The 18,197-nt window shown below is 41.8% G+C and overlaps 1 protein-coding gene across 2 annotated transcripts; it reads left to right on the top strand.

Annotated features, from left to right (window-relative positions):
• Window positions 1–1,555: 1,555 nt before the first annotated feature.
• Window positions 1,556–16,309, top strand: LOC141017680 (WD repeat-containing protein 26). Of its 2 annotated transcripts, XM_073492411.1 has the most exons (14): window positions 1,556–2,291; window positions 4,405–4,504; window positions 5,809–5,865; window positions 7,744–7,880; window positions 8,881–8,978; window positions 9,100–9,256; window positions 9,538–9,676; window positions 10,449–10,589; window positions 11,003–11,122; window positions 11,798–11,943; window positions 13,104–13,182; window positions 13,312–13,441; window positions 13,552–13,746; window positions 13,889–16,309. In XM_073492411.1, exons 1-14 carry the CDS (start codon window positions 1,993–1,995, stop codon window positions 13,912–13,914), a joined length of 1,824 nt encoding a protein of 607 aa, XP_073348512.1. In that variant the 5' UTR covers window positions 1,556–1,992; the 3' UTR covers window positions 13,915–16,309. The 2 variants fall into 2 exon arrangements, with proteins under 2 accessions (XP_073348512.1, XP_073348513.1); XM_073492412.1 differs by lacking the exons at window positions 13,104–13,182; window positions 13,312–13,441; window positions 13,552–13,746; window positions 13,889–16,309 and adding an exon at window positions 12,296–12,456 and having other exon boundaries at window positions 1,901–2,291.
• The last annotated feature ends 1,888 nt before the right edge of the window (window positions 16,310–18,197 follow it).

The raw sequence follows: 18,197 nt of genomic DNA, 5'->3' as shown, positions 1-18,197 counted from the left end.
GAATGAGTAAAAATAACTGCGGTGGTGGAGCATGGCTGTGTAAGGGCTCTTAAGGTGCAATATTACGGCGGCCCTGAGGGTCAAAACACAAGAACATATCAGAAAACGCAAAATTTCACAAAACACAATGACAATTCGGAAACACATTTCACAAAAATCTCTGAAAAAAAACAAAAACATTTTCACCTTTCAAAGTGTTGTGTTTTGACCCTCATGGCCACCGTACAATATGACAAATTTAAACTCCTGTGCTTGTGGGGCAAACAGCACCAACAGTGCTCAGGGCTCCCAGTCTGGGCAGAGTATATACAGTATCTATGACAGGAGTGCTAGCTGCACGGCTAACTGAGCTAACTAGCTTATGGCAGGGACAGTTATCAGCAGTTAGTGGTTACTCCGGTGTTATGCTGCCCTCTATTTGTTTGGAGTATGAATTCAACAGGTGACCAATTCTTACATACTGCACCTTTAATTTAATAGTTTTGAGATATAAAAACACAATTCAATGAAAGAGAAAATGTGTATTTGACATGACGATGCCGGCCTCACTTGTGTTGAATTAAGGATTAATCATGTATGCCAAATGTTAAATGCTATATGTTAGCATGTTTGAAGTTACTATGCTAAAGTATAAACAACACAAAGGGAGGTCAACAGAGCTAGTCTGATTGGTAATTAGAACTGATCAGTGATCTAATCATAAAAACAATGGATGCTCCTCTGGCCACTGGAATGTTTATTCATTCATTCATTGATTATTTAATTAATTTACCCATTTGAGAGCAAAAAGACCAGATCATTCTCTGTCAGATTAGTTAGTTTTCCTGTCAGGTTTTGTTAAAAAAGAAAAAAGAAAAACGAAAAATGGGCTTGGTATAATTAGTTACGGACCCAGACTGTGTTTTGAATGTCTACAGGATCATGGCCCCACTATAAAAAAATAAATCAAAGTTGAAATCTGTGAATCAGGGACTGGAATTCATTTCTATAGATTGCGGTGACAGATGTGTGACCTTTTTGTAGTTTAGTTTTTTTTAGTTTTATGGTTATAACAGCTCTCAGTCGATTAAAAGGAAGCATTGAAAGTGTCATAGATCATATTATATTGTGATTATTATTTTTAAAGAATATAATAACGACATAGGGATTAGTCACATTCACAGTTCACCAATTTTTATTTTACAGCCCTGCTTTAAATATAGGCTGGTCAGGACTAGCTACTTTTATTTTATTTTTATGTGTACATAATCGTGTGTCACAGCCGAGATCAAAAACCTTCCATCTACATTTTACTTAGGCTCATTCTAGGAGATAATTAATTTGGGTCGACATAATCCATTACGGTGTGAGACGCTCAGTTAGAAAATGAACCTGCGGAAAGTCAGTACGAGATTCACACAAAATGCAAATTTGAATTTACGGCTATATTAACGGTGAGTCTCAGGAGACATTCAAATGAATTTTAATGCGATGTTTTATTGTTATCAGGTAATTATTATGCTAACTAGGTTCTCATGCGCCACCCATGGATTATAATTCTACCCGGAAGCCTGGTAGTGTAGGAATTTCCGGTTACGTCAAGGCGTCAGGACTCCATTAGAGCTGCAGCTGTTTTGAGAGAAACAACAACAATAACGGGCTAACTGACAGCGCTTCCATAGTGACAGTCCGTTGTGAGCCCGACAACGAGGCCTCAAAACTGGAAACTTAACCTTCATTTCCCACCCGGAGCTCCGCCGGCTTCTAACCACGGCCGCTCTCGGTGAGGAAACTCTGGCCTCCGCTTCCTCCTCCTCCGACTCGGACACCGGCGGAGCGTCGCCGCCCCCGCGGAAGAAGCACCGAGCCTCGGCGGCGGAGGGAGCAGGAGAGCCCGGGGCTTCAGCAGTTGTAACAGGCCTGTCCGGAGTTGTCTTGGGACTTGCTGCACACTCACAAGCCACCTCTGCCATCCACTTTAACCGAAGTATCGTCAACAACCTCAGCAGCAGCATGCAGGCAAACGGAGCGGGACAGGGACAAGAATCCTCAGAGCTCTCCTGCCTGAACAGCGCACAAAACGGGGAGTCATCCTCGGCCGGCGGAACCCATTCTAATGGGCTCCTCTCCAGCACTGACAACGGGAATAGCGTCGGTACCAGTAACGGCTCTTCAACCGGTCCCGGTTCGGGGACTTCGGCTACGGCTTCGAGCTCGGAGGTCGGCTCGTTGAAAAAGAAAAAACGACTATCGCAGGCGGAGGAAGATGTCATACGATTAATAGGGCAACATCTCCACGGACTAGGGCTGAAGTAAGTTTCTCGAAAGTGGAGGAAAAAAAAAACCCCAAACAAACTACAAATACACCCAACGTTAGCGTTCAAGACGTGAAGGTGTGAATAACATTACAGGTGTTTTTGACATGCGAAAACTGCGAACCAGCAGCTGGTTGAAGCGCTATTAGTGCGCTTGACAGACACAAACATGGGGGGATGGGGTAGTTTTAGCCTCTGAGCTCGGCAGTTGGTAGAAAGAAGGGGTCCATCTTGCACAATAACAGTTAGCTTGAGAGCTAACAGCACTTAGCCTGCGCTGAAGTGCTGTGTGCTGACATTAAAACCCTCCACACAGACATAAAACACAGCCTAACACTCGGCATCTTATCGAGCCGATGTTGAGCTGAAGCTTGTCGTGTGTGCCAGTGTCGCCATGATGCGATAATTAACGTTATTGAGTCCGTGCTGAGGGAGAAGCATTACATCATCTAACGCTAGTAAAGGTTTTTTAAATCAAGAGGAAAACAAGATCTTGCTGTCTTGTTGTGGGTTTTCCCAAGCATGAAATCAATGTCATGCGATGGGAGAAACTGGGTTTAGCTTCTTTATTAAGTGCGAGCAGGATTATCGAGTTTGCAGTGCGCATTTTTTGCGTTTGCGGGGGTAAAAAAAAAAAATGCGGAGGAAATGTTAATGTGCGGGGTTGTCAATGTTTAGGTTGGTTGGTGTTTTTTCTCCTCTCATTCTCCCGTCGGGGAAAAATAACATGGATTGTTTTTTTTTAATTACAAGAGCGTGTGGGCAGATCATTAATAGGTCGGCCATACTGTAATAATAACTAGCATGGTTATGAAGACTGTCCTGGTTATTTTAGTATTGCGGGTGCACCCTCTGCACGTCTTGAGCTGTCATTACGAGCCAGTCTGTTAATTATCCAATCAACCCCCCCTCCACTTTAATACAGCTATCACATAAACATGACAACTTTCCCCACAGATCAGTGCTTTTAGTGTCAGAGCGATGTGTCAACAGTCAGTGGCAGGGATTGGACGTGCATGTGTCAGGGCATGTATTTATTTAAAGACAGCAGTCGGCACCGTGGGCGACAGTCGCTCCTGAATTGAGCGGAATCTGTCGGTTTCATGGCGGCTGAAGAATGCGCTTTCTACCAGCTGTTTGAGATGGGAGCCTGTGTTTGAATCTAATAATAGCATAGTGGGGTTTTCAAGAAATCTATGTCTAGCCCTCTTCTTCTTCTTCTTCAGAGTGGCTGTGTAGCCCCTGCTGGATAGCCCAGACATCCGCAGCTCTCTGGTATCCAGCTGAGAAAGTGTATCTGCCATTACAGGGCATTATAAAAAGCCAGCAGAGCATCGCTATGTTTACAGAGAGGGTGGGTGGGGTGGGGGAGTGGGGGAGATACATGGCATTGCCTGGTATGAAACAGAGCCCCTTACGTTTCAGCTGGGGAAATGCAAGAGAAATCAGTGTAGCAGCGGCCAGCTGGATGAGAGGCTCAACACTGCTGCTGCTGCTGCTGCGCCACTCCATTGATACCTGAGAATGATGTCATCATGCTGGAGGTGTCAGCCACCCCCGTCCCCAACCCACTTTCATTATCAGGCACACACATCTCAGCGGACCTGTTTGTGTTGGTGAAGTGTGTTTAGCAGAGAGGTGGTGTTTGGACAGATGGCCATGGTTCATCATGGTTGACAGGCTGAGAGGATGATGTGAACTGTTCATGTTATTGAACCTCCTACTGGCCGCAGATAGAATGTCCTCCAGACATTGTGGGTCTTGAAATTGCTTTCGTGCTAATGTCAGCAAATGTGGTTGATATTGTCCCACTGCGAAAATTATTCTCGCAGATATCCCACCTTGTAAACGGCAGAGTCACAACAACCACATGCCATGGGTGATTAGATAACAAGGAAGAGTTTATTAGTCTGCCTAAAATGGACACTTTGTATGCATTTGCTAACTTTTCAACATCATAATGATGATTTCACATTTACACAATCCTTGCTCAAATATTCTCTTTGTACTTGATCTTAAGTTTTAAATAATTAAAGTTACCCTCTGCTTTCTAGATGTCGGACTAACTTTGTCTGCCTGTCTTCCTTTCTCTCTCTCTGTGTCTCTGTAGTCAGACAGTGGACCTGCTGATGCAGGAATCAGGCTGCAGACTGGAACATCCCTCAGCTACCAAGTTCCGCAACCATGTCATGGAAGGAGAGTGGGACAAGGTTGGTCTGGAATTACTTTGATTTGACCCTCCGAGTGATCTGTCGTCCGTATTTTACTGTAAGATGAAGAGCTTCTTTGGTCGAGAAACCAGCTGACGCATATCTGAGATCCTCTCATATGACTTACAGACAAAAGCAAATATGATTCCTATTAGGAATCGTTGAAGGAAGCCTGGGAAAGGATAAGCAAAGTGCTTAAAGTGGTCTGCTATAGTTCCACAAGCTCAACCAATTGCCAATTAGTAACTCTTAAGGAAGTATTTTCTTGACCGTACTGTTAAAGTGCTATTTGGCTCAGGAACTAGTCATTTTAGGGCACATAGTTGTCAAGCGCAGAGTTCATGTATTTAATGTCATGGATTGTATTTGTCAAAACAATATTTCTACCTATAATTATTAATATTTAAAGCTCTAAGTTGGTGGTTTGAGAAGAATGTTTGGGCAGTCAACTGGCGTTGCATTTTAGTGAGAGAATACGGTCAAATAAAACTTCTCATTTTTGCTCATGGTATTAGTATGACTCCTGAAAAGTCTAGCCAACCATTTTCTGTAATTTTATAACAAAATAACGAGGCCCATGCTCCATCATGTGCACATCATCATAATAAAAGTAAAAAAATTAAGGTTTATCAGAGCACTCAAAGCACAGCAGAGCGTTATTGCAGAATTACGAGAGCTCCATTAGTCCCAATAATGTGGAATTTAAAAACATTAGGTTTATATTAGCACACATTTTCAGAAGTTTTTATGTAATTGGCTTTTATATCAACACTGTCAGCAGGATCACCCTGTTCTCGCTGCACAATAACTTTCATTCCAGCATTTTAGAGCCGAGGCCCATAAAAGCACACATCTTATTAAAAACGGTCTTGTGAATCTTTTGGAATAATGAACCCATAACAGAAACGCAGGATGGAAAATAAACAACAGCCTTGAGCCAAATAGTGGTACATTTTTGGGTGTGCTGGGTAGTTTTGTACGCGCTATAAACCAATCGTAAACCAGCCACTGATTTGTGATTTGTGTCCAGAAATCTATTTTTTTATACTGGCAAAATAGTAAAAGAGGCCAGAATTGAATGAGAGACATGGAGGCATTAAGTCGTCATTTATAATTATGTTGACAGCATGTGTATGTTGCCCCCAACTGACTCATCTTAAACAAGACACTGACCACAAGACCTACAATATATTACTGCTCATGTGATTAGTGTTTTTTTTTTCTGTGTATGCATGGAAACTGCTGAGCTAACCATTTCTCTCTCTGTCTCTCCCCTCCATCACCCTCCCTTTGTTTTGGTCCAGGCTGAGAATGATCTCAATGAGCTGAGAGCACTGATGCATTCTCCCAATGCTATTGTGGTAAGCTCCCCTTGCCCAAACCTGAACTGAAGCTGAATGACAGTTCAGTCAGTTAGGAGGCACAACTGGAGGTTCTCGAATGGTACCGTTATAATGGCGGCCCGCAGGTTCTTGTTGTGTGACACTGAAAGCTAAAATGTTCTGGATGGAGCCTCAGGCAGTGAATTAGATTTATGATATGTGCGCATGATTCTGTTGTTTTTAAGCAACATGTGGTTTGACTTTACAGGCAGATTTTTTTTTTGGTGGTTTGTCCTAAGATTGATTAAAACGTATAGATGCAAGAAAGGCGTTTTTTTGATTTATTGACTTTCTCATGCAACAAGAGCTCTTCTGATTGGCCAGCTGATATTAACCTGTTACCTATGTATCGTATTGATGGTATTTCAAGGGATAGACAATAAAAAGTCCCAAAAGAAATGTTTCAAATAGTATAGAACCAGGTCACCATTATATCTCGTAAAGAATATCTCACGTTAAGATATCTCGTAAATTTGTATCATTCTCACAATTGAAAATGTGAAAAAAACAATTGGGAGGGGTACTTCAATCAATTCCAATGTTGATTTATGTTATGTTAAGTGTTAAAAATGACAATCATATATTTACTGGACTTTCTAAAAGCTTAAATGTCAATGTCACTTAAAAAAATCCTTTAATTCAGATTTTATAGCAAGAGTGTGACCATAGCTGTGTCCCAGTTCCACGCTGCATAGTAACACTGACAGGGTCTTGAGTATGTGCTGCATACAAACTAAGAAAGTGATTACATTTTTAGTGTGCATGCTTGTTTATTGAGTGTAGTGTTGGTCTTTATAAGTATGGTGTGTGCAGCTGGAGAAAAAATATTACTAATAGTGAATGGTAGAAAGATGGTTCCAGGAACTGCTGAAAAATGTAACATTTTTAGAAAAAAGCATTCTTCTTGCTTTCTTGTCAATTAGAAATTGTCAGTTTGATTCGATTCACTCTGCATGTCTTGTATTATTTCTTGTAAAACATAATATAAGTGCATGTATTGTATACCAACTGCCGAAATGGTATATTGGGAAGACTTTTATGATGGTCCATTACATTCTTAGTTTGGAAATGGGACTCACTTCTGGCTAATGAGCCCCAGCTAGCGTGCTAATTAGCAGACAAGATGAGCTTCAGAAGTGGTCCTGTGTGTCTCTGCTGCTCTGTGTTAGAAGTCTGCCTAACTGCCATCACCAGTTGGGTTGCTGAGATAATGGCTGCAGCCGTTGAATTTCAGCTCTATGCTCGATGTGGGTAGCCATTTTAGGTCTTGAGTTGTAGCAGGTTAGTGTTGTCATTGTCAACATGACTTCTCCTGCAGCTCGGGTAGGCTCTATCTTGGGCCTAGTTGGGGTGTTAGGAGATGCCTGTGTGTTTTTATTTGTAGACCTTTTGTGGGCGGATGTTTTCTTGAATTTCTGTGCAGCCGTTGGCGGGGCTGCGGCTCCTACTGCATACCTGAGATAAGACAGAGACTCTTATTATCACAGATGTTAACCAGCAATAGCCACTGGTAAATACCAGCCAGTGGTCTTCTGTTTGAAGGAGGCAGGCTATTGATGTTGACGTTGCCATATGTCTTGGGCACATCTATAAATATGTTAATGACAACATGCTGCCTGCAATATGCTCCCACTATTTTGCATTTTGGTGGCAAATAACAGTATGTTTCTATGGTGATTTATCTTTGAGATGACCCCAAAAAATGGGAAAACATTTTATGTCCTTCTGTAGACCAGCTGTTGTTGGATCAGTGCATGAAGTCCCTTCTTATCAATGTCAAAGTGATTATTGAATTGAAATTTTGTCATACTTTACTCTTCAGTTTTTCTAAAATCTCTTTTTTTGTCTTCTCCTCAGCGTATGAAGTTCCTGCTCCTGCAGCAGAAGTACCTCGAGTATCTGGAGGACGGTAAAGTCCTGGAGGCTCTACAGGTGCTCCGGGGAGAGCTGACGCCACTGAAATACAACACAGATCGCATTCACGTTCTCAGCGGGTACTGTTTACATTTTATATTCCATCTGTCTCACAGCAGGAACGTTCACCCTGTCTATACCCATGTTCCTCTTAGATAGCTCTGTAATCTCTAATCATTCAGCTCCCACAACTGGTGGTGACCCAACTATGGAAACGGTCTTTAATGGAGGCTGGTTAGTCTTTGTAATGGAACATATCTCTCATGTTGCAGGACAGTTTTTAACCAGTCAAATCCATTATATGAGTTCAGTGTTGTTACACTACTGTTAATCAATACAGTATAGAGTATGATGATGTGATGACATGATTCCTTATGGAGGATAATTGATTGCCTTTAAAAATGAGTTTCAATGTTGACACCTGAGTTTGTCCTATATTGCGCTAATTTAAATTGTTTTTTCGACATGTTAGGAATCTATGGCTTGGTTCAGTATTCCTCAACGATCTGTAGTTTTGTTATTTGGTTGTCCAATATGCATATTATAGTATACTTTTGTTCTTCTGACATACAGCATAGGGGCGTCAGTAGCCATAGGATTATTTAATCCAGGGTCTGATCAATGCTATCAACAAACACATTCTTTTGATCCATTCTCTTATCAATTTGTGTGCATCGATCACTCAACACTGTCTGCATATCTGCTTGTTTTAATAGTCTGTCACTCAATTGGCAGAGTAATTTATTGATCTGCCACCTGTCTGAGGTCAATCAGTCGGCTCTATCTAGATTTATCCTTGGCTCCATCTTCGCATTTCAGTCACTTCATTTCCCAAATGAAGCCTGCATTAAACCCACAGTGTTCCTTTACATACTGTATTTCAGACATCTAAAGTTTCATTAAATGTTTGTTTTACTTTTGTATTTAATCTGTAGTGGGTGAAGTGGCCATTACCGATATACTATTCAGAATTCTTTGACTATTTTTGCTTGTATTTTAATTGTGATAATCTCATTGCATTTGTTAACACTTCCTGTGTGCGTTGTATTGCTTGAGCTGTGTGCTTGTGTCTTCCTGCAGGTACTTAATGTGTAGCCACGCTGAGGATCTGAGAGCAAAGGCAGAGTGGGAGGGCAAAGGCACCGCCTCGCGCTGCCGACTGCTGGACAAATTACAGAGTGAGGAGACATGTCCATACAGTGACCTTGCATAGATGACACACATGTTGCATGACGACAATGCTGCAACACACATAACTTATACACAGGGTTTGAATTTTTCTGCTTTTATCTGTTGTAGCGTACCTGCCACCCTCTGTGATGCTGCCCCCGCGGCGGCTGCAGACACTGTTGCGGCAAGCAGTGGAGCTGCAGAGAGACCGCTGCCTCTATCACAATACCAAGCTGGACAGCAGCCTGGACTCGGTCTCTCTCCTCCTCGATCATGTCTGCAGCAGGTTGGTGCTGCCCCATGAGACCTCAATGTTAGATTATCATACTGCAGCATCTAATGTTTATGTCTCAGCTGACCTCCTGTTGTTATAGATCTGTTATGTTGTCATTGAAAGCCTTGTTTTGCCTAGCATCTTACTGTCCTATTACGGCTGCACTACTCTTTGTTTCCATAAGTCTGAACAATTATAATTTCCTCTTTCCTCTGTTGCATATTTGGTTATATAAACTAGGAAGACCTACTTGCACAATGAAGATTTTAACCTTTACTCTTTCTGTGTTGCAGGAAACAGTTCCCCTGTTACACCCAGCAGATTCTGACAGAGCACTGTAACGAAGTGTGGTTCTGCAAATTCTCGAACGACGGCACCAAACTAGCCACCGGCTCCAAAGACACTACTGTCATAATTTGGCAAGTGGACCCGGTGAGTGTGAGAAATGCCTGAATAAACACACACCACCTCTTTTTTTATGATTTACTCCACAGCTTAAATTACCCTCCAGGAATGTAGCGGTCTGGGCTTTTTACATTTGCAGGCAGGTTTGTCTTTACTTTCTGAAATATGTATCGTACATCTTAGAATTTCCCATGCTCTAAACCTTTAGGGCCATATTTTATGCATGTTGTTCTTTAAAGCACTTTTCTGTCTCAGATTATGAAACATTATGTACAGATTTTTTTAAGTTACCACTCTTAAGCCTTTAGATGTTTCAAGTTAGAAGTTGTCATTCTCTCAGATGTTTTCGTGAGAATAAATATGCTTCTCTTCATTGCATCTTTAACATTTAAATTTGGTTGGTCCTCTCTATCTCTGTAAGGGGAAACAGGACTGGTGCGTGTTCACATGTTTGTATGTCTACTAAATAAGACCCCCAGGACAAAGTCCATGCATAGAAATGGCTCGTCCTCCAGGTTCTTTCATGTTGGAAAGACTTTTTAGAGGCTGGTTTAACTCTAGTGCCCCTGAGACATGAGGAAAATGAATTTGTCACACACACCGTACTCAGTTACACCTTTGAAGTGAATTCTGGAATGTGTCTGAATTTTTAATGTCATGTAATTTCTTGCCAACCTACGTGCACTTTGGTTGACTTCAGTCTGAAACCTTGTAATCCTAGTACCTGCCAACGGAGGCCTAAACCTTCATGTGTCTAAATTAATTTTATCATAATCCTCTTTATCCTGTCTTTGTGTAGGAGAGCCACCAGTTGAAGCTGCTGCGAACCCTGGAGGGTCATGCATATGGCGTCTCCTACTTAGCCTGGAGTCCCGATGACACCTACCTGATCGCCTGTGGACCTGACGACTGCTCTGAACTGTGGCTCTGGAATGTTCAGGTAACATTTATACGAACCTGTTTGTTTTTATCTTTACATGATCCTATACAGGTGAAACATCTTAATCTATGATGTGCCAGCCCCGTTTTGAATGAGAACAAGATTGTGAAAATGTGTACAAAAGCATAGATGAGTGATGTCAAAAACCTTGAGATGTCTCATTGAAATTACAGTAAACAAGCAGAAAAGAGGACTGGCTCGAAGCCTCCCATAGATACTCTGTAGGCTGTGTGTACTCAATGACCTCTCCTCCCTTCCCATCCCATCCCTTCCCTTCCCCACCTCTTCATTTCTTTCAACTCACCCCTCCCCCCACTCTTACTTAATGTTTCTTCTCGCTGTCTCCCTTCCCCCCCTATTTTTCTCTCCTCCTCTGTTTTTCTACTGTCTTTGACAATCCCTTCGGTGACCAGACGGGGGAGCTGCGGACCAAAATGTCCCAGTCCCATGAGGACAGTCTGACCAGTGTGGCCTGGAACCCCGACGGCAAACGCTTTGTTACAGGAGGACAAAGGGGACAGTTTTATCAATGTGTAAGTCATTTTTCCCACCTTATTTTCAACTAACCGTATGTGTTTGTAAGACTAAATGCCTCCAATATTTAAGATCCATTTTCCTCTCAGAAATCATGTATCATCTCTGTGTTCTTCATCTATTTTCGGTCAGTGCTGAATGTCTTTGAAGGTGCAGGAGGCTTGCAGTGGAGAGGGGTTTAAAAAAAAAAAGGGAAGACGCTGTATATGAGTCATGGTATATGTATAGCAGCTGTTAAGTGTTGCGCGGACATTAAACAGGCAGCCTCAAGGTAATCGGATCTTTCCACGTATTGATTTTCCAGCCACGAACTCGGTGAACCCATAAGGATGTGTCTTTTTATCACATTTTGTCGGAAAGATGGTGAAGACGTGTATCTACTTTTTAGTATCTATGTTACACATAAACTTTGCGTTGTTGTTCATGTTCAGTATGGATTTATTTGACATATTTTAAAAAGCTGTAAAACTGCAGAAAAGGCTCAGAGTTAGGTGTCGAAGAATATCATGTTGAGAGTAAGAAAAGCAGTTTGATCTTACATGTACTTCAAATTCTGCTTCTTCTTCATTCGTGCCTGAGCAGAAAGAAAGATCCTCTTATAAACCCTCTTGTTAGACAAGGTTGCCATGCCTGTCAGGAATGGGAGATGAGAGGTCTGCTGTGTGTGTTGTCAGGACCTGGACGGCAACCTATTGGACTCCTGGGAGGGCGTGAGGGTGCAGTGCCTGTGGTGCCTGGGTGATGGCAGAGCAGTGCTGGCCTCGGACACCCACCAACGTATCCGGGGGTACAACTTCGAGGACCTTACGGACAGAAACATGTACGTGTCAGCTTCTAGTCCCTGTACTGTTGTTGTGTCTAGATTAAGGTTCAACTATTAGTTGGAAATACAGCACATATGGCTCATGAATGAGAGCCTAATGAGTTGGAGAATTAAAGCCACTACCCAGTCATTAGCTGGGTTTCCATTGAACCATTTTATGCAGGTTTGTGCACAAAACCTGAGTAGAAGTATTGCAATTAAGTGTCTATGCTTGGCAGGGGTGGAAATATTAATGAGTCAGAAAATGGCAGCAGCCAAAATAAGACTGCAATTTTCAGATTAATACATGAAAGTAACATAAAACCCATATTTGTGTCACTTTTCCTAAAATTTTTTCCTACCATTCAAGGTTTGACTGGAGCTCTCGTAATGACATCATCTCATTGCTCCCTCTTCATCTCCGTCAATGGTATAATGGCATCTGACTGGGGCTATAACGCCATCTGCTGTTGATCTTGATGAACAAAGTCCCGATATTATATACTTAATACTGTACTAACAGTGGACAGAAAGCACATACATTTGCATTTTCCTCTGATGATTTTATGAAAATACTGATACATTTTCACTACATTTAGATGGACACCTGGTTAGTGTCTAAAGCACAGGTGGTTTCACTTAATCTAACTGATTAGAGCCCATCTCAGCACTGGTGCTTGAGTGACATCTCCCTGACTCTCCTCTTGGCTTTGTAGGATTTGTTTGGGAGAATCAACTTAATCATCAGAGTTTGATGACCTCATGCGATTTCCAGCAGATGTCTAATTAACAGAGGATTGTTGCACATCAAAATGATCTAAAAGAAAGATTGTTAACTGTTTTACCTTAAAATAACAGTTTCAAAATCTTTTTATTGCTTCAGTAATGTGTAATTGTTTCTGCGGTATGTAGCTTTGTTGATAGGGTATGTTAAGCTTCATGGCAGTATATCACAAAGAGCACTAACAATCACTGAGCTCTTCCTCAGCTCTCTGCTATATCTGTAATTTCATAGATAATTTTGTAGCACAACAAATGAGTCAAGGTTCGTCCAAACTTTTGCATTCTGTTGAATTGTAAGTATACAATGTCCACAAGTTACCCAGTATTTCCATATCAACTGTATTTGCATTAATCAGTGCGGTGTCTGACTGCCCCTCACTTGTTTACATTTACAGAGTTCAGGAGGACCATCCCATCATGTCTTTTACTGTTTCAAAGAATGGAAGATTAGCTTTGTTAAATGTAGCAACTCAGGTAAGTTTTTTTCACCAACTCCACCATTATCAATATATTTGTTTCTAAAGCAGATTGCCACTCTGCTTTTAGAAACACCGTGCAGCACATTTCAGGAGTTACAGTCCGTTCTTCTACAACCTTTTCCAGGGAGTACACCTCTGGGACCTCCAAGACCGGGTGCTGGTGAGGAAGTACCAAGGTGTGACCCAGGGCTTCTACACCATCCACTCCTGCTTTGGAGGACACAACGAAGACTTCATTGCCAGTGGCAGCGAAGGTACAGTCACATAAGTAAAACAATCATCAAAGTGTTGTCTAATTTCCTCCCATGTACTGCATATCTTTACCTCCGCCTGTTTTGTCGCCTTTGTCGCCTTTTCTCCACAGACCACAAAGTGTACATCTGGCACCGGCGCGGCGAACTCCCCATTGCTGAGCTAACAGGCCACACACGCACCGTTAACTGTGTGAGCTGGAACCCGGCCATCCCAGGACTCATGGCTTCCGCCTCAGATGACGGCACAGTGCGCGTCTGGGGTCCTGCACCCTTCCTCGACACGCAAGAGGCGGATGGACTCAATGGTAATAATCAACAGCTGACAGCTCATATTTATCTCAAATGTAGTTTTTAAAATGGTTGCTGCATTACTGTGTTGAATGTTCTTGAATTACAAGCCGTGACATCTCTGTATTTACCTGATTTCTTTTCTTGTTTCCTCCCCAGAGAACTGCAGTAACATGGACAGTTGATGGTCACTTACGGACCAGATGACATCGCTCTTTAACAACAATCCAAGAATCCCACAATAAAACAAAAATCTGAACGGGCGAATAAAAACCTAACGGCAACCTAAAGCAAGTCAAGAATAATAAACAAAACCCGCCAAGACAAATACAGAAAACAAACGTGAGAAAAATTTGTCTCCTGAGACTGGCCTAGACAAAATGGTGGAGTTGATGACAGACACTGAAAAATTCAGGTCCTCATCCAAAAACCTGATCCTGACCCGGAGGGAAACCAGTCAAACGGCCAGCGGGATACAACCGCCATCCACTGGTGAGCTGTAACGGCTGTTCTCCTCCTCCAACTGACCCCTCTTCCCCCCATCTTGCTGCATGGTCACCGGCCATGCTAGGTCCTCACAGAGTTTCCCAGGAAACCCGCCTCCACCTTGAGCTCGGAGACAAACGCCACGCAGACCAGCCGTCTACTCATTGGACTACACCTGTCTGCCTGTTTGTCTCTCACATTACCTGTATAATGTCTCCATGGACACGGGTGGGGGTGTTGTTGGGGGAGGATGGTGCATAGGGGGGATATAGCAACTCTTCTGTATGTTTTTCCTCTCCCCCCACTCTCTTGCTATATTCTTCGCATTCTTCGATCTGTTGGACAAAGGCCGAGAAACCCACCACGAAAAACACTGACTGACCAGCTGGCAAAGAACACACACACACACACACACAAACACACACACAGAGACACACAACAAAAAGGCTATGCTAAATGTTGGGATTTTTTTATGATAGTCATAGCGTAATTCTCATTTAAGAGGTGAATCTTAGCTCAAGTAGTGCCCGTGGAAAGCTTTAGTGTGAAGATTCCACTTTCTGTTTGTCGACATTAGGAAAACAGACTTTTTATTCCTTAATTTAACTTCTAACAAGGACAGTCGCTGTAATGTTTCCAACTGACAGCCCCTCCCTCCCCCCACCCCCTCCGTTGAGCTAGCTACCGCACAACTACATTACATCTGCCTAAGAGGAGACAGACAGAGGGATTCACAGGTCACATATCAACAGTGAGGGTGGGCGGGTGGCTGAGATGTTGTCGGTTTGATCTTTTTCAGAAGACATGCTTTCAGATGTGAAAGTGTAACTTCGATTGCACACCGGTGACTGCTTTCCCTCCTCTGTGTGTGTGCGTGCGTGTGTGTGTGTATGTGTGTGCGCGAGCGTGTGTTTGAGAGAGTGAGTGAGAGAGATTATGCATGCACACATTAGTGAGAGTTGACATTTGTGGATGCAGGTTTAATTGGTGCGTGTTTTTTTTGTATGTGTGCTCAATTCACACCAGCAGAAGATCCACCCCCCCTCCCCTCCCTCCTCCCGTACGCTCCTAATCCCATAGTAAAAATTGTAAAGAGGATTTTAAACCAATTCTAAGTTATCCAAAGCCCCATAGGGACCTCTATCTGTGGAACAAAGAATACTTGAGAGCCATTTTGTAAAAAAAAAAAGAAAAAAAAACTTTTCTTTAATCTGGGGCTTTAATTTTTACATTTGAATTTGTTTCTCCTGAACCACGTGGCATTCAAACAGCACTGAGTTACCGGCAACGAGTCATCTTTGCGAGGAAAAAAAAAGACGGGATATCTAGAAAGAGCAAATTTGAGTGATTAGTTTGAAGAAACTGTAAAGTGTCGTGTTATTAGCAAAGGGTCATTTCATACGAGAAGTTAATGATTGTAATTATTGGAAGAGTAGTTACAGAGAAGAGGCACCGATAACCAGAACCACTCTCAACACACAAACTGCCTTCCTGTTCATACAGTTGCACACAACCCCCCGCTCCCCTCCCCCCACTGCACTTTGAGTGGTCTTTCTGCTCTCGCGCCTACTGAAATGGCATAAATCCATAATGTCATCACAGGCTTATGGTCGCCACGCTTTGCCGTTTCCAATGGCTCAAAAGGTCGTATTGGCAAAGGCTCAAAAACTTAAACCGGAGATTGCTAAAGGAGTCGACTCTCCCTCACTATGCCTCTATGCACCCAAAAGCAGTGACTGATTATCTTTGTAGACGTTATAAAAACTGAACCTCGTGCATATAAGGCACAGCAGCCTCGTCTCGAGGGTAAAGCTCTCGGAGCTAAGAGAGTTGAGCATTAAACAACCCCCCCTTTTGCTCTCCAGCCGAGTGCTTCAGTGGTCAGTGCACCATTCAAAGCTTTCTTCCTCCCTTTTTCAGGGTATGTAATGACTATTTGCTACAGACTGCTATACAGTAAAACGTGTTTAAAATCAGTGCTTTTCTGTCTGTTTTTATTGAACTTTTTTGTTACTTAAAATTTTTTGTTCACATTATATCATTTTTTGGTTGACCTCTATCCCTTGTATGATCATATTAAAATATAACCAGACATTTGGAGTCCTCCTTTTTGTTGTATTCTTCAATAACCCCTGTTATCTTTCTTTTGATATATTTTGTTCTTTCTATTCAGTTGCATTTTATCTACCACTACGATTACAAAAAAACTAATATGCACAGTAACACCCATGCCAATTGGAGTGGGAGGAGTTTTTAGGAAGTGTGTTACCTACAATCAAATCAGGTTTTGAACTGTCCACCCCTCGCCTTTAAAGAGTTTCCTTCATGTGAAAACCTACTTTATCGCATGTCTGTCATTGAACGAAATCTCTTTTCTTTTTGGTGTGCCATCGTCGATCGATCTGACCCTTATCGAAGCCAAAATCGTTTGAGGCACACAGGTGTTTCCTGTAGGTTTACGTACGTCACGGTCTAATATTCACACTCTGGAAAACTGTCTCGACTCCCGGACTGCAGAATGGACTCCCCTCCCACACCCGACATTATTTCAGAAGACTTGAGGGAAATCATTCTCACTAAGAGCCCAAACAAGAGTTTCAGTAATGCCCATCATTTACCTGCTGGTGGCAAATGCTATGTCTGTATGCAACCTAGTGTCTACTCTTCTTTTGTCTTGAGTTTACCAAGGGAGTTGTTTCTGATTTAACTATGTCTTATTTCTCTCTCAGAGATGGTGGTGGTGGTGGGTAGGGGGCTGGGTGGGGAAGACTAAGGGCTTACTGTAGCATCTTTAAGTTCCTTGGGCTAGGGCGGGAAGGGGTGATGTGTGGCTTTGCGTTCAATGTGTTATTTACAAAAGTGATTGTACTGTTTTGTATTGTTGTGTAGGAAAAGTGTTATGTATGCATATTTTCAATAAAGCATTCAGGGTTTTGAAAACTACAAACAAAACTAAAGGCCCATGGAAGTTTGACGGGGCAAGAGATTGTGAAGTCCCCATGAATAAAGTTTTGAGATGCCCAGAAAAGCTCATCCCTCATCCTGGAGTTAAACAAAGAAAGGGGATCCAGGTCGGCCCTGAAGCACTGCTTTTGGCAAAGCATGTGTAGAGTGGTGGACAACACTGGGCTGAACTTGTGTCAAAATTCTACTTTGTATTCAGTCATTTATTTCTTGAAAGCAATGTCTGGAGCCAGACCATTTGGTAAGAGGCTATCTTCAATGCCATTAGGAATAATAAGAACAATTGCCAATAAAGTGACGTTATTTTGAGTAAGTCTTGTTGTTGACCATACATTTCTACACACTACAAAACATGCTACGTTCGGAAGGAGATCCACGTGAGTGCTCGTGGAATTGTGAAATAATAATACAACAGTACATTTTTTTTTTTAACTTGGTTGCTTTGCAGAAAACCTGAGGTAATGATTTGTGATGAAAAGAGGCCATTGGGGTTATTAAAACTTGGGGAAAAGACATAATTTAATAACGTTTAATAATGATTAAATCAGTTAATGGATTACTTCACTGTTTTGTGTGTATGCATTTACACAATTTTTTATTTCATAATGTTCAATTTGACCAAAGTAGGACTTCATTAATCAGCAACATAGGACCCATTGCGCCACCTGGTGGTACATTTCCAAACCTACATAAAAAGAAAAAAACATTTTGACAAACATTAAAATGAATGCAAATAAAATATAAGAATAAAATGAAGGGAATAGTAACAGGATTCAATAAAATTTGGAGATAACAATATGGGATAGAATCCTAGTTAACATACATAGGGGTTATTATTTATTCTATTATGTTTTCTCAACAATTTATTATATTTATTAAAATCAATTTATTTTATGAACACTTCTTTCATTATAATCAATGTTGACGTGAAGCCATTCATAATTTTATCTTTTATATATTTTGTTTTTTGGTATTATCTTTTATTCTTTATCTTTATCTAAGTAACATTAAAAAATAT

Source organism: Pagrus major, chromosome 22 (assembly GCF_040436345.1).
Source record: "Pagrus major chromosome 22, Pma_NU_1.0".
In the NCBI taxonomy this organism is placed as follows: Eukaryota; Metazoa; Chordata; class Actinopteri; order Spariformes; family Sparidae; genus Pagrus; species Pagrus major.
This window is presented reverse-complemented; position numbering and strand designations above follow the sequence as displayed.